This window comes from Hippocampus bargibanti, linkage group LG04 (genome assembly GCF_051943395.1).
Source record: "Hippocampus bargibanti isolate YZ-2025 linkage group LG04, ASM5194339v1, whole genome shotgun sequence".
Lineage (NCBI taxonomy): Eukaryota > Metazoa > Chordata > Actinopteri > Syngnathiformes > Syngnathidae > Hippocampus > Hippocampus bargibanti.
Genome location: NC_142737.1, coordinates 17,094,056 through 17,117,547, shown reverse-complemented (window position 1 = coordinate 17,117,547; position 23,492 = coordinate 17,094,056). Strand labels below are relative to the sequence as shown.

General features: G+C 40.7%; 1 protein-coding gene across 12 annotated transcripts in view; it reads left to right on the top strand.

Moving 5' to 3' along the window:
• The window catches only part of ank1a (ankyrin 1, erythrocytic a), a 109,028-nt gene that overhangs the window by 49,002 nt on the left and 36,534 nt on the right, over positions 1-23,492 (top strand). For 6 of the 12 annotated variants that reach the window (XM_088994428.1, XM_088994427.1, XM_088994425.1 and 3 more), the window contains exons 3-14: positions 17,014-17,115; positions 18,837-18,935; positions 19,102-19,200; positions 19,617-19,715; positions 19,899-20,084; positions 20,156-20,257; positions 21,065-21,163; positions 21,238-21,336; positions 21,509-21,706; positions 21,908-22,006; positions 22,640-22,738; positions 22,868-22,966. In XM_088994428.1, coding sequence (XP_088850554.1) covers positions 17,014-17,115; positions 18,837-18,935; positions 19,102-19,200; positions 19,617-19,715; positions 19,899-20,084; positions 20,156-20,257; positions 21,065-21,163; positions 21,238-21,336; positions 21,509-21,706; positions 21,908-22,006; positions 22,640-22,738; positions 22,868-22,966 — 1,380 coding nt within the window. Of the gene's footprint in view, positions 1-9,901; positions 10,049-10,212; positions 10,388-11,005; positions 11,047-17,013; positions 17,116-18,491; positions 18,749-18,836; positions 18,936-19,101; positions 19,201-19,616; positions 19,716-19,898; positions 20,085-20,155; positions 20,258-21,064; positions 21,164-21,237; positions 21,337-21,508; positions 21,707-21,907; positions 22,007-22,639; positions 22,739-22,867; positions 22,967-23,492 lie in introns of those variants that run through there. The other 6 variants (XM_088994433.1, XM_088994431.1, XM_088994434.1 and 3 more) reach the window with 6 other exon arrangements.

Below are 23,492 nucleotides of genomic sequence, written 5' to 3'. Positions count from 1 at the left end.
TTTGTTGTTGCTCATTCTTACATACTTTATGTAATGGGCAGTTGCATATTTCCTTCTCTCCTTTCATTTAAAATCAATCAGGGTGTAACGTGCCCAATACCATGACTGAACTTCAGTGAACTAAATAACTTAAACTGTTTCCCATTTTTTTTCATGGAAACATTTAACAGAGACCCCAGTCTGTCATTGTTTTTTTTTCTGAATCAGAATCATCTTTATTGCCAAATATGTAGAACATACAGGGAATTTGTCTCCGGTAGAACACGCTGCACTAGTAACATCACAAGAAAAATTGAGGCACTATACAGTTGTATTTGGATTTCTGTTTACAGATTAATGGCTTGAGGGAAGAAGCTGTTTAAATGTTAAACCAGAAAATAAATATCAAAAGTCTGGATTTAAAAAGGTTCGGAATATTGTTAGGTCTGCAAATTTTATAATTCGCACTATTTACTGATCACTAATGATTATCACAAAAATAAATTATTCATGTTGTTTTGCTATCCAAACAGTTTGCAGATAAATTCACCGGCCGCTTGGTGATGAAAGAACTCAAGCGTCTTCATCAACCCGCCATGCCCCCCTCCTATCGAGCATAGTTGTGTATTGTTAGTGCTCGGTGTAAAGGCTGTGGCCCCTCTGCTACTATTACCACTTATTAAGATCCCCTACAGCTCTAACTAGCCCTCATTTAGTCCTCGGAGACAGATGCACTGGAAGCCAAGCCCAATTCGTCACACTGTGGTTGCACAGCACATTCAATATGCAGAAAAGCAAACTGTCAAACTCGGCACTGTCATATAAATTCTCTCCCGTCTCAGTTTATCTTTTCCAGATGCTCCCCCGGCCCACTGTAGATGCAGACTACATTAGAACGTCCATTCAAGTCCAACCACCAGCAGTTGGCTGTAATTTGTTTCAGTGAAGGGGCGCAGGGTGAAATTTCCATGTGAAAGGCCATGGCCTATTCAAATATTGTAACACTCGTTTTTCATCCCAGGGTTATTAATACCGGCTTTGAAATTTTAAGATTAAAGGATACATATATATATATATATATATATATATATATATATATATATATATATATATATATATATATATATATATATATATATATATATATATTTTTTTTTCAACTTTCAGATCTAGGTCTCAGTTGGTTAGATACAGACTTCAACGAGAACTCAGATCAGCCAAAATTGTCAACAATTCAGAATTGTTCTTTGGGAATTTTTGCAGGAGTAAGTCACAATGAGAAGATTCATGTCTGAAGATAAGTCTATCCAACCATTTAGTCTAAGAGACGTTAAGAAGGAGAGAAACTTGAGTGACTACCTATGCATGTATACATGCATGTGCATGTGATTAAGATGAATGTGCAGACAACATGGGGAAAGGTGGTCAGAAAGTCTCAAGGCGAAGGTTCCTCCTCTTTCCACCTTTTACCAAGTATATGCAAAGATATTTTAACCAAGTTGGTCTGCTTTGGGAATTATTAAAGTTCCTATCGGCTGCTTGTTCTACATGTCAAAAATCTTCAAGCTAATCTGCCAGCAGTGTGTACCTTGGTGGAAAAATATACAGTGAAACCTTAAAGGTCAAAAGAGTACATGGTAGGGGCACTGGCCCACATATACAAAGGAAATCAAGATAAATGCTTCTTGGTCAAATTGTTACCACCATGAAGCTGTCCAGAAAATTATCAACCCAACATTCAAACATTCTTAACTGTATAAAAATAAGTTAACTGCTAGAGATGTCCCCATCATGCTTTTTTTCCCTAAAGTACAGTCTTTTCTTTTTTTTCTAAATTATTTTCAACTCTAAATGACTGAATTTCAGATGTTTGATTTACATATTTTTTTGTACTGAAGATATTCATGGGTTTTTATAATTTATAATCATAGAATGCTAACAGTACCCAAACACATTTTGTACCAATACATTTATACATTCTATTTCTTGGGGCAGAAAATGGCGGCCATTAGTGAAATGGGTTATACAGATATATAGACATGAACATCAGAATAAGAAAGCCTTTAATAGTCCTACAATGGGGAAATTTGCATAGAATGAGGGAGTCTTCTGTGTGACTGCACTTTATTTATCTGATGTTCAACAATACATACATCATTATTTCTTGGCGCGTCCAATCTAAAATGACCACGCAGTTACTACGGTGTGCGTATGACTTTTATCATCTACAAAAGACACTATTGATTTATAACGTTGTTAAAAGCGACCGGTGGGGAACAAGCCCGCCTGTCACCAAATAATTTACCCTTGCTCAATATCCAGTTCAAATCACGTCATTTGGACACTTTACAATTGACAACCTGCCTGTCACTCTCTCAACCCTTATGTGGCTTTGTAAGGTGGCTTTCTATCAGGCCAGGGAAAGTGTTGCTATTTTATATTTTGTCCAAACGTGAGGGTTTGCGTATCGTTTGTGTCTCCTTGTTGCTCCAACCAATTTATATTCTGCTGCAGCACAAAATGTGAGCACTGTGCGCAGGCAGAGCCCCTTTGTATGCATGTTTGGCTCTTACTGCCACTTTGACTGCTGCCAGCCCCCAAAAAACACAACTATTTTGGTCACATTGTGACCTGTACAGTTTCTGAAAATGGAGAAAATCAATAATTTATCTCTGAAGCCCTCTGAACTGAAATCCTTGTGATCAGACAAAAAATCTGAGTATGTGATCTGACCAGGACATCTCTATAAACTGAATATTTTTTAATTGGTGATACAGACAGGAAAGCAAAAGGCAAGTTAGTCCAGAGTTTTATTTTCATGAAACTGTCGCATATCATGGTAACTAAGTATTGACAGAATTGTGTTCAACTTTCTGAAAATTCTCATCAAAATCCATCTTTTCCAACATTTGACTTTCATTTTATGTTTTAAAATTAAATAGGTGGTTAGATTTCTGCATTATTATTATCAGTGATAAATGTTTTTTGATGAGAACAGATTCTTTGTCCATGGCCTGGAATATAACCTGAACTTGGAGTGAAAACCCACAGAAGCACAGAAAGGACATCACTAAATCACTCAAATGTGCAATTTGATATTTGAACCCCTCAACTTCTTTGCTGTAATGCACCAGTTTGAACCTCACTGCTGCCTTATAGTAGTTTGAAATGGGTGTAGTACACCATACCCAAATATTATTTATAAGGAGTGAACGTAGCCCAATTAATGTGCATGACTTGTAATCATACCCTCATTGCAAAGTTCTTCAAAAGCAATTGTATTCAATTTAAGTGCCCTGCCTGAAAAATAAGCCTTATATGCATTTGGATGATTGCTAATTGTTGCATTATGTTGACATGGTTTATGTCTATATTGTATAACTGCATGAGTTGACCTGAGATTTATGTGTGCGTGTGCGCGCGTGTGTGTTGGATTTAGTAAAAGTGTGCAATTTCGAATGTATATGTGTTTGAGGCAGCATTTACTGAAAGTATCAAAAGCAGTCAGCTTATACTTCTTCTGATCAAATTAATTTGATGTCTTACAAATACTTGCTGTGATTAACTCATGAGCCAACATACATGATTAGAATGTCGCATATTTTTCTTGTTTGTTTCTATGTCAATCTCAAATTCAGGCAGCAAAGCATTTTCTTCCAAAAGTATGCATATACGGTGTGCTATTGAAATGGAAACCAACATATGTACATGGCATAGTAATTCATTTAGACTAGGGGTTGACTAGTTTCTAAAATCTACAATTTGCTTCATATTTGACCAGTCTGCGTAGGTGCTGACTCTTACGGTGTATTCAACAGTCACAGCCAATTCACAACAACACTTGGATACCTGCACCTTTTCCAGAATAACGACCCAACATACATTGTGGGGATAAAAAATGCCCACAGGGAATGTTTACGCTCATGCTTGATCCTCGGTCTTCTGTTTGGACACGGAGTGGCCAACATGCTGTGGGTCAAGGCACGCGGAGTATAGCAGCCTCTTTCACTTTACCGATTCACAGACGCCGTTCTAAAATTAACGCAATACCTGCATTGAGTGAATTGCTCTTAACGCTCATAATTAATTTTAAGCTTTAATAACAGATGCCCCTGTGCTTAACAACGACAACAAATAAACAATGTCCGCTGTTTTTCTTGAAATGTCTGTTCTGGTGACCAACCTTTGTCTTCATGGTATGTTTAAAAAAAACATGGGCGAATGCTTGTCTGGAGTCATTTCAGGATTACATTTTGCCAAAAGCTGTCATTCATGAACCTGAGGAACAGTCGCTCATCAAGTGATAGAAACACGCGCACAGACGCACACACACGCACGCACGGACAAACACATTTTTTCCCTGAGACTTGGGAGTAAGCAGCTTTTGAACAATTGACTGCAATCGACCGGTCCTGCTTTCACACTGTCTTTAGTACTGTGTTAAAAGAGATACAATATACAGATACAATGAAACTTTGATCAGAATCAGAAAGCCTTTAATAGTCCCACAATGGGGAAATTTGCACTCTACAGCACCAAAATTGAGAGGGGTGGAAAGGGGGGTCAAAGATAAAACAAAGAATTCAATGCACAAAAGAAAATGTCAGTAAAAAATAACGGAGATGAGCAGAAGTGAAGATGCCCATCTCCTCCCCGTAGGTTTCGGGAACAAAAATACACAAAACAAAATGGTAGGACGAAAAGGGACTTAAATAGGGTTAGGAGCTGCTGTAGAGGCAGCTGCACAGGGGGTGCCAAGACCTCTGTTATAATTTAGTTCTAGTATAGTTTGATGGATTAAATTATTTGTTTATAAAATGGACCCACAGATTACAAATCTATAAAAATGGCCTGAAGTCTATATAGTACTTTTCCAACTTTTTTCAATAAAAAAAAGTATTGCCCTTAACCATTCTCAAATGAAAATGTGTCAAACTCCACTGTGGATCAGCTCTGCAGTTGTCTTAAATGAGCTAAAAGAGAGTCGTTCTTCATTTCACATTTTAGTGGATGCTGTATATACTACAGTAAAGTCTCGTTATATCGATATCGGATATATCGATAGTCCCGGTTATATCGATACTATTGCTATGCACGCACGGAGAAAATTACATGCAAACAGGGTCGGATATATCGATAGTCCCGGTTATATCGATATTTTTTCGGACTCCCTTGAATATCGATATAACGAGACTTTACTGTATATATATTATTATGCTATATTATTATAATATATATACTACAATTTGCTTCATATTTGACCAGTCTGCGTAGGTGCTGACTCTTACGGTGTATTCAACAGTCACAGCCAATTCACAACAACACTTGGATACCTGCACCTTTTCCAGAATAACGACCCAACATACATTGTGGGGATAAAAAATGCCCACAGGGAATGTTTACGCTCATGCTTGATCCTCGGTCTTCTGTTTGGACACGGAGTGGCCAACATGCTGTGGGTCTAGGCACGCGGAGTATAGCAGCCTCTTTCACTTTACCGATTCACAGACGCCGTTCTAAAATTAACGCAATACCTGCATTGAGTGAATTGCTCTTAACGCTCATAATTAATTTTAAGCTTTAATAACAGATGCCCCTGTGCTTAACAACGACAACAAATAAACAATGTCCGCTGTTTTTCTTGAAATGTCTGTTCTGGTGACCAACCTTTGTCTTCATGGTATGTTTAAAAAAAACATGGGCGAATGCTTGTCTGGAGTCATTTCAGGATTACATTTTGCCAAAAGCTGTCATTCATGAACCTGAGGAACAGTCGCTCATCAAGTGATAGAAACACGCGCACAGACGCACACACACGCACGCACGGACAAACACATTTTTTCCCTGAGACTTGGGAGTAAGCAGCTTTTGAACAATTGACTGCAATCGACCGGTCCTGCTTTCACACTGTCTTTAGTACTGTGTTAAAAGAGATACAATATACAGATACAATGAAACTTTGATCAGAATCAGAAAGCCTTTAATAGTCCCACAATGGGGAAATTTGCACTCTACAGCACCAAAATTGAGAGGCTTGGAAAGGGGGGTTAAAGATAAAACAAAGAATTCAATGCACAAAAGAAAATGTCAGTAAAAAATAACGGAGATGAGCAGAAGTGAAGATGCCCATCTCCTCCCCGTAGGTTTCGGGAACAAAAATACACAAAACAAAATGGTAGGACGAAAAGGGACTTAAATAGGGTTAGGAGCTGCTGTAGAGGCAGCTGCACAGGGGGTGCCAAGACCTCTGTTATAATTTAGTTCTAGTATAGTTTGATGGATTAAATTATTTGTTTATAAAATGGACCCACAGATTACAAATCTATAAAAATGGCCTGAAGTCTATATAGTACTTTTCCAACTTTTTTCAATAAAAAAAAGTATTGCCCTTAACCATTCTCATATGAAAATGTGTCAAACTCCACTGTGGATCAGCTCTGCAGTTGTCTTAAATGAGCTAAAAGAGAGTCGTTCTTCATTTCACATTTTAGTGGATGCTGTATATACTACAGTAAAGTCTCGTTATATCGATATCGGATATATTGATAGTCCCGGTTATATCGATACTATTTCTATGCACGCACGGAGAAAATTACATGCAAACAGGGTCGGATATATCGATAGTCCCGGTTATATCGATATTTTTTCGGACTCCCTTGAATATCGATATAACGAGACTTTACTGTATATATATTATTCTGCTATATTATTATAATATATATATGTGACGGGTGTCACAACAGTGACTGTCTTCATCCCCACGATGCTGCCGTATTAATGAAGACGAGACGCGTGGATGTGTCTTTTTATTTCTTTTATTTCTGCAACACAGTATGGCAGAAGGGATGGGTGAAGTCGCATGGGTTTCGTCTTGTGATTAACTGCGATAGAAAAGCGCATATTCCTAAGTTCCACTCGACAAAACGTGAAGTAAATAATGACACAAAAAGTAATCTGGACTCGAATGAATAAGGGAACTAATTAGATAACACTAGACAGTACAAAAGGGGAAACAAAATAAGATATTGTCATGAAAATGCGCGTTAATCAAGACCAACAGAAAATTGCGACTCCCCCTGAATCTCCTCGAGATTGTTCTGGAAACTATGGGCGGGACATAGTGCCACACTGTGCGCCGTTGCGTCACTTCCTTCATAATTTAATAATCTAAGCGCACAACTCCGTTACATACACCCCCCTTAAATTATGCAGAAGTGAGGCAACATACACACGGAAGACAACAGAAAGACCAACAGGCACAATAGACAAGGTTATCGGGCAAGGATGTACAAGAATGCTGTCTAATTATGTCACTCATCTGACCAACTACGTCAGGTGACTGGAGTAAGGGATCTGTCGCCGGTGTGTCAGGGTCTGTGTGCTCGTCGGAGATGCACTGTACTGGGTCTGGGAAGGAACTCTGTCCCCACTAACATAAGTGGCCTCAGCTCGCACCTGCCCATTCCCCTCTGTACAAACTACATCACCCTGCATAGCACTACATAACTGTGACAGACTGGAGAAAGGGATCTGTTGCTGGTGTATCAGTTGTCTGTGCGCTCGTCGTAGATGCACTGCACTGGGTCTGGGAAGGAACTCTGTCCCCACTAACATAAGTGGCCTCAGCTTGAACCTGCCCATTCCCCTCTGTACAACCTACACCACTCTGGATTGCACTATACAACTGTTACACGGTTGGGAAGCCTCTACCTCTACCAACACACTCATTCAAAGGTGTGTATATATATTTAATAATCTAAGCGCACAATATATATATATATATATATATATATATATATATATATATATATATATATATATATATAATAGTGCATTCTCTCTTCTCAAAAGGTATTTCTAGGTGGGCTTCTTGACTAGCATGTCTGATAAAAAATGTGGTCAGTGTGAGCAGCTGATGCCTGATCCTGACTCATCTCCAGTTGTTTGAAACTCATTTTAAGTTTGCAGATCATGCCCAGTATCAAAAGACTTGTGAAGAACGCATACGCCTCCCAAAAGAGTTTTTGTTTTCGTGTCGCTCACACACCTGTCTCCGCCTGTCAACTTCGGAAGATGAATGGAATCCTGGACCAGTGATGGCCCATATCATGCCATCTTTTTCTTTATATTGGCTTCATTCATATGTGGTGTGATACTGTGTTTCTAATACCTTGAATTGTCTCCCACAGGCCTTTGAAAATTCATGCAAGGATTTCGATATCCTTTGTCATTTAATGTGTAATGTGTATAATCATCTGCTCTAACTTACATTCACCTTTTTATCCTTTCATTTCCTATCTCGAGCAGGGTTATTGTTGGATATGGGTGTATATATGCAGAGGATTTGAAACTGCTGCTGCCGTCTATCGGGTACAGACTCTCTCTCTCTCTCTTTCTCTCTCTAACAATCTCTCTCTTTCTCTCTCTCTCTCTCTCTCTCTCTCTCTCTCTCTCTCTTTCTCTCTCTCTCTCTCTCTCTCTCTCTCTCTCTCTCTCTCTCTCTCTCTCTCTCTCTCTCTCTCTCTCTCTCTCTCTCTCTCTCTCTCTAATTGGCACCTGCATGCCATCAAGACAAATGGAGTGACTGTTGATTCATTAGGCATTACAGTCTGCCACACTGAAACTTTTCCCAGTGTGACAGCCCAGCAGCGTTGTGGTGAATGAAATTGAAGTGAGCCAAATCAAAAAAGTGAACACTTGTTTGTAACAGATATGTTTTACTCAATTAAAACAAGTGGTACAAATAATGTATATTTGGACCCTTGATCAAATTCAGTAATATGTAAGGGATATAGTTGGCAGCAGTGCCATATCAAGCAAAAGGAGTGAGACAAGTGACGACTGACACAAGGCCATTATTCGTGTTGATTCTTCGTTCATCCGGCACCTCAGGACAAAGGCAAAACAGCCACTAAAAGCAGCACACGTGGACAGCCGAAGCCCTTTATCCTGTAGACAAGGCGGTCCTGACATTGGGTGCAGAGGGCACATCCGACCCGAATCTAAATCAACCCTGCCTCCAAAAAGTAGTGTGTCTTGATTGATGTAAACTTCCCCCAAAGTGTTTACTTAGCTACATATTAGAGAGCTTGTTCACACATTGGTGATAAGCTATTACGCTTTTTCATTGATGGACTATATTGTGCTCTCCTAAATACAGACAGTCGAGGTTTATTTCAATGAATTTCAGGCCTTGTATAGCGAAGGGTGACAGGACAAATTGTCAAGTCTTTATTGATACTCTATTAAAGTGTGTCTTCCTGGGACACATATTACTAGTATTTGGCAGTATAGTTCTCACTGCTTTTTTCTTTAGCCAGGTCAGATAGACAATGAAGTGATTTTGCCCAAGTTACAGTGCAATGGTACTGAGTTGTGTGTTGCCTTCTTTTTACATACACGCCACCCCCATCTCGGACCCTCTCCTACTGCATTTATCTCTCTGCATGGTTTTGGCAGTGATGTGCTTTTCCCAGCATTTAGCCAGGAGAGGCAGAGAGGAGGGAGAGGTAGAGAAAAGAGGGCCTTTCAACTGAGGAATGACGGACGCTTTATTAAAGGAGGCAGGGCCTTTTGAGGGGCTGGCCCCTTTATGCCCCCCCTCCCACCACCATCTCCCCAAACTGAGTGTCTGGCCTATTGTTATGGGGAGGTGGCAGCAACCCCCTCGCCAAGCGCTTTGTCACTGTAAGTCACCTCACAAACTGAAACAGATCTGCGACCCCCCCTCCACCCCACCAAGGAAAAAAAATCCACCCATTTGCCACAGTAACTCTATTTTGGTCTATTTATGGTCTGTGAACAAATGATTGTGCGCCTGTCACTAAACATACAGGAGATGCCGAGATGGGCGTGACATGTTGGCGAGACAGAACAAGAGAAAGGAGGGATAAAGTGGAGGTGCCAGTGCAACTAAATCTTGAATGGTGAATGGTATGTGAGGTAGACAGCACAGCGGAGCCTGGAGCATATGGGTGGACGATGGCATGGTTAGGCCTCAAAGATGCAGAGATGGACGGAACTTTCTTTGGGCAAAACAGAAACATTTACCACCAAGGATGTACAGTAGGTAGGAGATTCTTGCTGAACTCGTTTGTTTTTTGGTTGCTTGTGAAATGTGTGTCTTTAGATACAGGCAACATTCCTGTAGAGATAAAACCCCCGGGCCCCGTCACCCCACCCTCCCCTTGTCTCTCCACCCACCAAGCCGGATCCAGCTTACTGAAGTGTGTACGCCTGTGTGGGTGTGTGTGCCCGTGTTTACGTCGGACGGGGCTCAGCGTGTCTTGTGTGGTGGCGCTTGCAAGGCGCAATTGCAAAGACATCTTTCAATTTGGGAGAAACAGAGCATTAAAAAAAAGACATTGGAGCGCCAACAGGCATGCCAATCAAGAGCATCACTTTCGGAGTGAGTACCTCAAACATTTTGCTTCTTCACTTATGCGATGTAATGTTTCCCTCCCTCTCTCTCTTTCCCTCTCTGCTTCATGGCGTTTTGTCTATTCTTTATTACTATGGTCACCAAAACATTTTTTTAGATTGTTTCAGCACTTTCCATTACTCCACTTGCGTTAACTTTTGGGCTCTCAGATTGAAGTAACTCTATCCATTAACTATTAATATACATACTTGTTTGTGTCTACCATTAAAAAAACGGGCTCCTGCCATTACCCCAAAACATTTCCCATGCTTAAATCACCTTGTTCTGTCTGACACTGCCCCAAAAAGTGTGATAGGTAGATCAACGCACACAGAAATAATGTAAAAATTGAGGTAAGAGTATGACCTGCCATTTTCTTTTAGTTTCAATAATTGCCTTTGTTCAGTGCTCACTTTGAAAAGTGGTTTTGTATAAAAGTTATTGAAATGAGGCCCATCTTTGCAAAATGGGAGGGATCTTGATTGCTTGGGTTATCTATGCAAGTTTGTTGCGTGTACGTCAAAGATTAGTGTACGTGCGAGTACGTGAGAGTGCATGTGTGTTGTGTTACGCTTAATCTTGTTTTTGACTTCACTCATTCCACAGTTTAATGTTCCCGTTGTATTTCATCAACAAGGATTAGCCAGGTAAGTAAACTAGAAGTCAGCAACTGATGAGCTGGTCAATGCGTGAAATTCATTCAAAGTAACTTTACTGAACACTTTACGTATTTCTTCATCCAAACAACCAACAGAGCCGGTCAAGCGTTTATGTATGTATGTATGTATGTATGTATGTATGTATGTATGTATGTATGTATGTATGTATGTATGTATGTATGTATGTATGTATGTATGTATGTATGTATGTATGTATGTATGTATGTATGTATGTATGTATGTATGTATGTATGTATGTATGTATGTATGTATGTATGTATGTATGTATGTATGTATGTATGTATGTATGTATGTATGTATGTATGTATGTATGTATGTATGTATGTATGTATGTATGTATGTATGTATGTATGTATGTATGTATGTATGTATGTATGTATGTATTTATTTATTTATTTATTTATTTATTTTTTCATGTTTGAAAAGAAATTGCAGCCAATTTCCACTGTGGAACCGGACTGTCATAAAATGTTTATTCATTCCATTGCCAGCTAATTTGATTCTATTAATACATCAGAGTTAGTCTTCAACAAGTAGATTGATTTCAACATTTATAGTTGACACAATGTTGAATTAAAAGTTTCCAAACATATCTTTCTGATGGCATACAGGACGGATATAAAGTTTGGCCTTATTTATCATGCTTTCATGATCTAGTGCAAAATGTTTTGTGTGATAATTGTAATTACTGGGTTTTGCTGTTGGCGAATGTAAACTGATAGATGTTGTTTATTCCCACGAATGATTCAAACCTGGCAGCTCAAAGCTGTCAGGTTGTAGATCAGTCCTCTGGCCATTATGAGATAATGATGTGTACCTCATGACGGCTACTGTGCACGTGGTGTTTACCATATCGGGTGTTTATGAGCTCGTACCACTATGGCTTTAACCGTCATGGTCACCTTTTTAAAGAGATTGACTTGACAATGACCATGACAGCTCATCTGCACAATGGATGAAGAAGCAGGGAGACATATCACCAGCTAATCAATATGCAAGGAAAAGGGGAGACACGATGTGTGAAAAAGTAAAGAGTAATTGATCTGTTGTGATTTCCATACAGACAGATGTGATGAGTGAAACATGTTAACAGTTATAAAGCCATGCTCGCTCGCTTCCTGTAAATTTGCCCAATGCAGAGCAGTCTTGTGGGCCTCCATCCCATTGAGCCAACACGGTCTACATCTCTGTATCCGGAATCTGCTCAATCTCAATGGATCAGCCTGAGAGACGAAAGCTGGAATGTTGAGGCTAAAGGGAAAAGGCCCCAAGAAAGGAAATCAATTTATGGAGTATATGCAAATCAGCAGAAAAGGATGATGAAATTGCTGTTTAAGGAATTTCCATATTCACTGATCCACGTTCCCGTAAATTGTACAGAAACAATCCAATCTCACTTTCCTTTGCAGTGCTTTCTGCACATTTAACCCTCTCATGTACCCTATAACCTGATAACATGATAAACTGTCCACTGTGGTCGACGCTGTTACCGAATGGGTTAAATTGTTTATAATTTACTCAGCAGACCTTTGAAGAGATTAACATTCAATAGTGGAATTCCACACAGTTCAATGTGACTTATGTTGCTTGAACAGACAATGGCATTCAAATGTCGCATTTTCCTTTTTACTTAAATCCAGTGATTACTGTATATTTATATGTGCTAGCTTCACAAATGATGAGCAAGCGGTACCTCTTACCTTAAATTGCATGAGGAAGTCTGGAGTGACAGAAAAGTATGTCAGAGCGGTGCAAGACATGTATCATGACTTTAAGAGAGTTATGAGGTGTGCTGTCGGTGTGACGGAGGAATTCAAGGGGGAGGTGGGACTCCACCAGGGGTCAGCTTTATGCCCATTCTTATTTGCTATGGAGATGGACAGGCTGACAGACGATGTTAAACTCCTTGGACCATGATGTTTGCAGATGACATTGTGATCTGTAGCGAGAACGGGGAACAGGTGGCGGAGAAACTACAGATGTGGAGATATGCCCTGGAAAGGAGAGGAATGAAGATCAGTCGCAGCAAGACGGAATATATGTGTGTGAATGAGAGCGATCCAAGTGCAAGAGTGATGCTACAGGGGGAAGATATAAAGAAGGTGGAGGATTTTAAGTACTTGGGGTCAACTGTCCAAAGCAATGGAGAGTGTGGAAAAGAGGTGAAGAAGCGTGTCCAGGCAGGCTGAAGCGGCTGGAGAAAAATGTCAGGTGTGATGTGATAACGGTTTCAGCTAGGATGAAAGGAAAAGTGTATAAAACAGTGGTGAGACCAGCAATGATGTTTGGACTGGAGATAGTGCCACTGAAGAAAAGACAGGAAGCAGAGCTGGAGGTAGCAGAGCTGAAGATGTTGAGGTTTTCTTTGGGAGTTACCAGGTTGGATAGGATCAGGAATGAGTACATTAGAGGGACAACTCATATTAGAGGCTTTGGAGAGAAAGTCAGAGAAGCCAGACTGAGATGGTTTGGACATGTCCAGAGGAGAGAGAGTGACTATATCGGGAGAAGGATGCTGAGCCTTGAACTGCCAGGCAGGAGACCGAGAGGAAGACCGAAGAGGAGGTTCATGGATATGGTCAATGAGGACATGAAGGTAGCTGGTGTGAGAGAAGAGGATGTACAAAACCGGGATAGATGGCGGACATTGATTCGCTGTGGCGACCCCTGAAGGGAAAAGAAGAAGAAGAAGTGGCAATTTTCAAAGATGTTTGGTTTGGTCTGGTTTGGTTACAGCAAAACCGAAAGCAATTAAACAGAAAGTTTTTTTTTTTTTTTTTGCCAGACTGCTGCGGTTCACTGAAACCGTATCTAAATTCCGGATGTTTGGCAGTGATATTCTTCCATTGGCTCCCTATGGAAGAGCTGCATGATTTAGCTCCCTTGCACCGCTAACAAGGTCGTGGTTTAATCCCCATATTGATTTCCTTTCCTGTGGCCAACATTTTCAGACTGTAAGAAAAGAGATGAGTAGAGCTGCTAATAGACGGCAAAAGATGTTTTTAAAACTACTGCATTACTTGTACCATCCAGCAGAGTAGCTTTACGTGTAGCAATTGCCTCCTAATTTACTTCAAATATGGTAAATAACTATTAACTCAGCTGAAAATAATGGTTGACTGTTTTGATCGTATGATGGAGAAAGTGTTAGTGTTAGCATGAAAATCCTCATGAAAGGCAATGTAAAAATGTGGCAGGAAAAGTACCTTGTAGCCACTCTCGTGCCACTTTCGTCCTCTCACATTTCCTATTCTGAGTAGATGGCATAAGCAAGTGTTAAATGTGATTATATGAAGCACCCATGTCACAGTGAAAAACCTGTTGTCTTCTCGAATCCAAATGTCTACAATTACATTGATCTGCATTTTGTAAATTTTGATTCTATTATCCAGTGTAATTGACTTGCTGCTTCTCTGTTTACTCTCTCACCAACACAATTAAACCTTTGTCCTAATGGGGATCATTCAGATAGACATCCATTTCAGAGGAAGGAAATGATGCTGGTCTTTCACACACATGCACACAAACTGAGCTTTCAGACACTGCAGTCCACCAGCGAGAGGGTGATGTCATTCTGACTGCTGCAGTGCAAGCAAAGCAGAAACAAGGCAGTGATGGTGGTAGGGTGGGAGGTTTTATCGGTGGTGATTTTTGGTAAGATTAATGTTGGTCTCTGCTGTGAGTTAAAGAATGTAATTTTGCGTTATCTTATGCCTAGCACGTCTTCATTAGCGTTACTCAACCATGCACAACTAAAATGTCGCTCTTGTTTAGGGCATGGCTGTGAAGAATGGTGTTTTACCTTGTTTCTTTTCCTACAAATAGAATGACAAATTGGTTCATGCAGCTTTGTTCAGCCGAAGAGTTTGAAGTAGGTCCTTTCCCTGGGAATAATCAGGGAGCAACACATTTGTCTAAATCATGCCAAGCATCCCAGGCGATGCAATGTAAGCAACATTGCAGCACCCCCACAACCCCCCAAAACGCAAGGGTGTTACTCTGAATACTGAATCTGTTTATTTCACCGTCACAATATGGGTGGAGTTCACCCATACTTATCTCGGTGCACAGGCATTTGTGGACGCACGCAGATAGAACACACAAATGCTTCACTGAGGTGAAAAAGTAAGTTTGCTATTCCCATGATATTAACATTGAGGTTTGTGGGCAAGCTGTTGCGCACACCTTGTGTGGGGGGTTTCTAAGGTGTCACCATGGTGGATGTGGGCTTTGCATCAGCTGTGTTTGCTCCCTCAGTGATGACAGGATGTTTGGGCGTCACCATGGCACTTAAAAAAATGCATGCAACAGCGTGCCACCCTGTTATCCTGAGTGCATTTTATATCTTCGAACAGTTTTGGATTGAGTGACATATTTACTAAAAACAGTTTATACTTGCCGACAGAGTGTAAGAAGCTTTCTCTTTATTTGGCCTCATGCAAAATGGGCTAACTTTCCACCTGCTTGATTCCATGAGTTATGTATCGTCAGATATATGAAATTACTGTGATTCAAGAGACAACCATGGATGTATCTTGTGATCTCAAGTCTCGAGCAGCAGTCGTGTCACAATACTGATGGATGGCGTGTATGTGTGTGATTCAGATGTGTTGGGGTATCGTCTCCCAATAGAATGGAATTAGAGAGTCCATTCGGATGAGAAGCGTGCTCAACTCAGCAACTGAGTAAGGGATGCAGAGACATGCTCAACCAATCCAGATATAATAAACCAGAAGATTTGACTGAAGGAGAATTTCAATTCACAATGTGTTTTTTTCTAATTCTGGTAGCTTTTCCAGTTGGAATGAGTGAGAATTTGTCAAAGTGACTGACTCAGGCAGGTGGCCCAGCGGGATCAGCATGCTCACACAAAGCAGCACATTTCATGTCACACTCAATGCCTAATTTCCACCATGAAAAGTGTTGGTATGTTTTTATCAGGAACAAGGAGTTCATTGTGCATGCAAATAATCCAGGAAGTGTTTTAGCTGGAAGCAGCTTTTGCTTTTCGAGTTTCTCTTTGGAGTGCGATCACTTCATCCTTTTTCTTAAGTGACCTCTGTCTTTGCACTGTGCTTTGCCATTAGAGTCATGCTGATGCTATGTTGTGTCGGTTGTTGCTATGCCTCTGCTGCAAGCATGTGGATCTTTTCACTCATTTTTTTTTGGAACTCAAGCTCACTGCCTCTTGTCAAAAGAGGACCAACGAACTGCAACAATAAACGACACAGCTTAAGGCGCAGGAACATAAAATAAAATTTGCTTCAGCAGTGTGCGTGCGACATAGCATTAAGCGTTGTGTTGTTCAAATGAATGCATTTATAGTTTTACTGACCCGTTATGTTTAGACAGATAGATGGAAAGGAAGAGTACAGTGCATCCAAGAGAAATGAGATGAGGTGTGCTGCAGGGTGTGCTGCAATCAGGTTCTGCCCTTTCTTACTTTTCCTTCTTTCAGTGCTGCATAATTTCAGCAGTGACCCCACTTGCCGAGGAGTGGCAAGAAACTGGTGCTCAAAAGCAAAACATGCATAATAAAAAGTGCAACGTCACCAATGTGTATTTTTCCAGACAGTTCACTGTGACTTATGTTGCTTGTACAGACCATGGCATTCAAATGTTGCATTTTCCTTTTTACTTAAATCCAGTGATGACTGTATATTTATATGTGCTCGCTGCACAAATGATGAGCAAGCGGTACCTGTTACCTTAAACTTTAGTTTTTCTTGTTTTGGAATGGAAAATGCACTTCCAAAAGAACAACTGAACTCAAGCGAGGAATGAAATGAGTAGAAAGCTGATGGAGGATTTTGAACAGTCCTTATGCTCAACCCAACTGTCTCTATCTATTTTCCTCTTCATTCCTCTTCTTTGTGTGTCCTTTACTTTACCCCTTCTCCCTCCCCGCTTTCCTTGTGTCCTCTGTGTTTGCAGGCAGATACTGGCAACAGTTTTCTCCGTGCGGCCCGTTCTGGCAATCTGGACAAGGCTCTGGAACATATAAAAAACGGAATTGATATCAATACCGCCAATCAGGTGAGGGAGTTGCAAGCACTCAATTTTTGAGATATGATCACAAGGAGATTTAATTGCAAATGAAACAGCTCCATGCGTGTATAAGAGCTCTTTCAAACACTAAGAGAAACGACCTAGAAAATGTGACCTGCTGGATTGTTCTCTGGGTCGCCTCCAGATGCTCTGTACTTTGGATTTCAATCATAAGTGTGCATGATGTGTGCAATAATCCAAGCAATATTAGAGTTGTTTGTGCCTTTGCACTCTGCCACGAACTGTAAATGCATGCTCACGCCTCCGGGGCAAGTAATAAATGGGCAAATGGTGTCTTCTTTGTGCAACCTCTTCCATCCTGCATCCTTTTATCTGATGCTTGTTCTCCATGGTAATGGTCCTCCAACTACACGCAAGCACTTGTAACGTGACCGCAAGCATGAGTACAGTCACTTTGTCAGTTTGTCCTCAACATCATGTCATTCTTTATGTAGACATCGACAGCACAGATCTCTCATGACAAACGCGCTTGTACAGTGACAATATTTTGTTTATCCACAGTGATTTCCTAACGTTCTGTGGACAAAACTATTCATTCTGAAACTGTCATTTTAAAAGTATGAGAATATTTTTCCTTTTTTTGTGGCTAGGCGTCCCTGTAAAGTGAAAAGTGATTGTAGCTTTGTTAAACAATAGAGAAAAGTGTTCTTAACAACTCTGTTAGATGCCCAAGTATTTTAGTATTGAGGCTTCACAATTGTGAAAATGACTACGCTCTCTTAGGCACCAGGGGCATGTCCAAGAAAAGCGCTGAAGTCATACCTCCTCGACAAACCCCTCACATCACTTTCCCTCATTATTCTGCCTTCCTCTGCAAGAGTGCACAGCAGAGAGATGACAAGTTGCTCAAAATGAGCCACACCAGGCAAGAAAATCAAGATGCAACATTTTTATGCAGAGCACACGCACGCTGTCTTCTAAAATATAGCCCCCAATGTCAATGATACAAATTGATCTGAACTACCAGTTGTGACTTGAACATGGGGGCGTCGCCATTCTGCTCGTGTAAAATTTTGGTGTGTGGTGGAGGGGAGGGCATCTCAACTGTGGTGTTGATCATGTTGGTCTTTTTAGAATGGCTTGCTCATCGGTACACTGCTTCACTCTGTTTTCCTTTATCTTTCAACCCAACAAAAGACTCCCTCTCGGTATTAGTGTGCTGTTTTAATTCTCACTCGTTTATTTTTCATTTTCCTTCCCTGTCACACCCCACTCCTGTGTTTGCAGTAGAGTGATGGTCTGCTGTGGTCTCTCCACTCAGAGGAATAATATCAGTGGTGTGGGAAAGGTCCAACCTCACATGTCCTGTGCGGCTGAATGAAGGCTGTGTGAGGTCAGACCTATCCCACACGGCTTGTATTCTTCCTAGCCACGAGACCAACGGCCTGCCATCTCGCTCCAGTCCTCCTCCTTTGCCGTCGTTTGCTTATTTCTGCTGTCATTGTCATTAATCCAATGGAAATGGTTTCATACTCATTTTCATCTTTGGAGACCTTATTTTTGCTAATGATCTCTGGTTCCCTGTGTCTGCAATGGCCTGGTCTAGATTACAAAGTATCAACAAACTAAATCTTTTTCACGCATGGTCTATATACTCCATGTACGTGCCGGTTAAGTCATCGGCATTATGCTTTATTGATTAGGAAATCATTGTGGAAACATTGCCTTTAAAATGATTTCCCCCTCAGAATGGGCTCAATGGGCTTCACCTGGCCTCAAAAGAAGGCCATGTCAAAATGGTGCAGGAGTTACTTCACAATGGAATCGTACTGGAGACTACAACAAAGGTAAAGGCAATGGTGTTTTAGCGAATCAGAAGCATGTAGAAAGGCATTTCCTGACACCACACCAATGAAGATAATGGCATATTTATTAAAAGATGAACCTTAGATGATTTAGGTGATTCATTCATTACATGTCAGAATATTACAGTATGTAACTGTGTTTACCCAGAAAGGAAACACAGCCCTGCACATTGCTGCCCTGGCGGGACAGGAGCAAGTGGTCACGGAGCTGGTTAACTACGGGGCCAACGTCAATGCTCAGTCTCAGGTGAGGTCCCCTATGCTGTGGTCTCTCTCTCTCTCTCTCTCTCTCTCTCTCTCTCTCTCTCTCTCTCTCTCTCTCTCTCTCTCTCTCTCTCTCTCTCTCTCTCTCTCTCTCTCTCTCGCTCAGCTGCTCTTCTCCCCAGTGCCTTCTGCTGAACCATTGTATGACGATGTTCACACGCCTTTGCTTCTATATTTGTGCCTATCGATGTGCATCCTTGTTATGTGTATGTGTAACTGTCTATTTTGTTGTTTTTGGCATTTCTGCTCTGTATATGTGTGGGTGTGTGTGTGTGTGTGTGTGTGTGTGTGTGTGTGTGTGTGTGTGTGTGTGTGTGTGTGTGTGTGTGTGTGTGTGTGTGTGTGTGTGTGTGTGTGTGTGTGTGTGTGCGTGTGTGTGCGTGTTTATTTCCGAGACAGAAAGGTTTCACTCCATTATACATGGCTGCACAAGAAAACCATCTAGAGGTTGTGAAGTTTCTTCTGGACAACGGGGCTAATCAGAGCATTCCAACTGAGGTATCAAGGAGCATGAGGCGTGTTCAATCAGTAATCCAGCAAATCTGTTTGAGAAGAATACCCTGCTGATCCTGACTTGTTGTCAAACCATCCTGTTGTGTGCTCATCAGCCTTTACCGCTGACATTGCTCTATTTGTATATGTGCAAGCAACTGTCTTCTCAGCTTCTTGTGGCTTTTACAGGATGGATTCACTCCTCTGGCTGTGGCTCTACAGCAGGGCCATGAAAATATTGTCGCCCTGCTCATCAACTACGGGACCAAGGGGAAGGTCCGCCTCCCTGCGCTGCACATTGCAGCACGCAATGATGATACACGCACAGCTGCAGTGCTTCTGCAGAATGACCCAAACCCCGATGTCCTCAGCAAGGTACATGATGCTGTTGATATTATGATCATCCATTGAATGAATGACAATTTTGTATTATTTTGTTGTCCTAGCAGACTGGATTTACACCCCTCCACATTGCTGCACATTATGAAAACTTGAACGTTGCCCAACTTCTTCTCAACAGAGGAGCCAATGTTAATTTCACCCCAAAGGTATGGCATTGCGATAGGGTGAATCCCAATTCATAGTGGAAGATACATGCCCGACCTAACCATAATGGGTGAAGATCTGACACCAATCTGATTATAGACACCAGTATACAGTACATTTTCTATCCTCTCAGAAGCTTCAAACACATTTAAAAAGACTTACACTTAATAAAACACACGTAAACATGTTATTAACTGTTGTTTAAAGTGCTATGAACCTTAGAATTTCTCTAAAGTAAGAAAAACACATCTCAACAAACACGTTCTCCAAATAACAGGCAAAGTTTGCTTAATTAAAGCTCCTATTTGAAGTTCAAAACGGACCCATAAGAAAAACCAAGAAGACAGAATTGCATATTGCAATGCCAAAATGTTCAACAAATAAATTTCAACTAACTGCTAGCTTCATGATAACATAATAATGCAAAATGCCACAGGCTAACGAAAATACATTAAAGTGATGATACACTTTCAAAGCAAATAAAGGAACGAGTTCTGCTTTAACACACATGGAGCAGCAACATATACAAAAAGAGTATACAGCAATACTCAAGGCTCTGTATACAGTTCTATAGGAACCACAACCATTACTGGAGTTTGGGTCTTGGGGACTATTTATTCTTCATTTGCTGTATCTCCAACGGTAGACCTATGACACCCGGCATGTTTCAGCGCAGCATCACTTAACTGTAAAATGTTAGTATTATTTTAATTATGATACTACAGCAGCATATCACATGAGGACATTGTGTGCTTGTGTAGTTTATTTATTTCACTCATTTTGATGTGTATCTAATTGTGTCTATATAGAACGGCATTACACCTCTGCACATCGCATCCAGACGGGGGAATGTGATCATGGTCCGACTCCTCCTGGATAAAGGGGCACAAATAGATGCCAAGACCAAGGTGCAGCATCTTTTCACAGTCATGGGTTCACTTTATGATTTTTACTGGCATTAATAGAAACTGTCTCTCACCAGGATGAGCTCACTCCTCTGCACTGTGCAGCCAGAAATGGTCACGTCAGAATAATCGAAATTCTGCTTGATAATGGAGCCTCCATCCAGGCCAAGACCAAGGTAATCCGTTTTTAGTCAAGAACCTTTTTCCTCAAGCAAAACTGGATTGGATTGGATTTGCCTTTATTAGTCTCGCAGTGGAGCTGATACTGACAATCATTTTTAAGAGTGCAGTATATAATATACATATCTTCAGTTTTTCAAGGGAATGTCAACATTTCTTTTTTCCAAGAATGGCCTTTCTCCAATCCACATGTCAGCACAAGGGGACCATGCAGACTGTGTCAAGCAGCTTTTGCAGTACAACGCAGACATTGATGACGTTACATTGGACCACCTCACACCTCTACATGTTGCCGCGCACTGTGGACACCACCGAATGGCAAAGGTTCTCCTCGACAAGGGGGCCAAACCCAACTCTCGAGCACTGGTCAGTGACTTTTAAACAGGTTACTACCCTACATACATAACTTCAAGTAGACCTGCTCAATCAAATGAGATTCTTGACAATTAGCTGTAAGATATTGGCTGAAACAAATGTATTCAATTAACTTAACCTTAACTATGTCATGCTCAAAGTTTGAAAATGCACAAGTTATGGACTGAAGATACATTATTTTCCTATTTTCAGAATGGCTTTACTCCTTTGCATATCGCTTGTAAAAAGAACCACATGCGTGTGATGGATCTTCTGCTCAAACACGCAGCATCACTAGAGGCTGTGACTGAGGTAAGATATGAAGTAAAGACATAAAGTACAGGGGTCCACAGTTTATGAACGCCATGGGTTCCAAGAGGCTGTTCATCAGAAAAATTGGTCTTAAGTTGAGACACATATGCATTTTCCAACCTGTAATTGCTATTTGAGATCATTTGCCAAAAAAGGAGACACACGCTGTGTCTCACAAAATACTTTACTCCTTTTTTCTTGCCAAAGACATGCAGTCAACTGGAAGTCCAGCATACACAAATCACTTCGTTGTCATTTTTGGGGAGGCAAGTGCTCATGAAAGGATATCAGTTTTCAGTGGAAACTGAGTTTTATTCATTGTTCTTCTTCTTTTTCTTCTTCTTTGTGGTGTTAAATGGCACCCGACAAGCTTGGGGAAGTAGTGTTCTTCTTCTTCTCCCCGTAGATGAGTGTTGGAAATACATGTAAGGAGCGTTGCTGCTTGGCATGTTGCGGCAGAAAGGAATATTACATTATCATACAGTATTATATGGCACAAGGTTAAAAATATGACATTTTATTAACATCCATCACTTGGAGACCTCTTGTACTACAAAATTACATTTGTTTATATTTTTACAGTATATACCCATTGATCACAGTCCTCCTAAAGCAACATTGTTTTTTAAATAGTCTGGCTTGACTCCCCTGCATGTGGCATCTTTCATGGGCCACCTCAACATTGCCAAGATCCTTCTGCAGAAAGGAGCTTCGCCCAGTGCTTCTAATGTGGTGAGTTATGTTCTTAAATGACAAGCTTAGTCCGAGTTTCTGAGTTATTGTGCCAATATTTAAGAAGTGATCCAGTACATTCATCATGCAGTTGATGAGCGTTTTTGTCATTTGTGTGTGCATGGGCAGAAAGTTGAAACCCCCCTCCATATGGCTTCTCGGGCAGGACACGTTGAGGTGGCAGAGTTTTTACTACAGAATGCCGCACCAGTGAATGCCAAAGCCAAGGTGGATATCTACACTTCCATCACCTCAACTCAACAACTGTATTTATAGAGCACTTAAAAAAACACTGCTTACAAAGTGTCATGGAACAAAAATAAGTCATACTACAACAAAAATGGTTCAAGCAATAAATTAATAATGATGACAGTAAAATGCACAAAACAGTAAAACTAAAACTAAAAGTCTTGCTGAATAATAATGTGATTTAAGGAAATTTTCTAGACGAGTATTGAGACGAAGGCTTGATCGCCTCCGACCCCCAACTTAGTCCTCGGTACCACTGATAGCACCTTAACCGCTGATCTAAGACAGGATGCGAAGAAGGGTAAAACATCTCAGAGATGTAAGATAAGGCAAAGACTATATCAAGATTTAAAAACAAATAATACAATCTTAAAAAGTATTCTATAATATACAGTCAGTGAAGGGATGACAGAGTAGGAGTCATGTGCTCCCTTTTATGAGTACCAATGAAGAGATGAACAGCAGCATTTTGGACTAACTGCAGACACATGATGGAGGCTTGGCT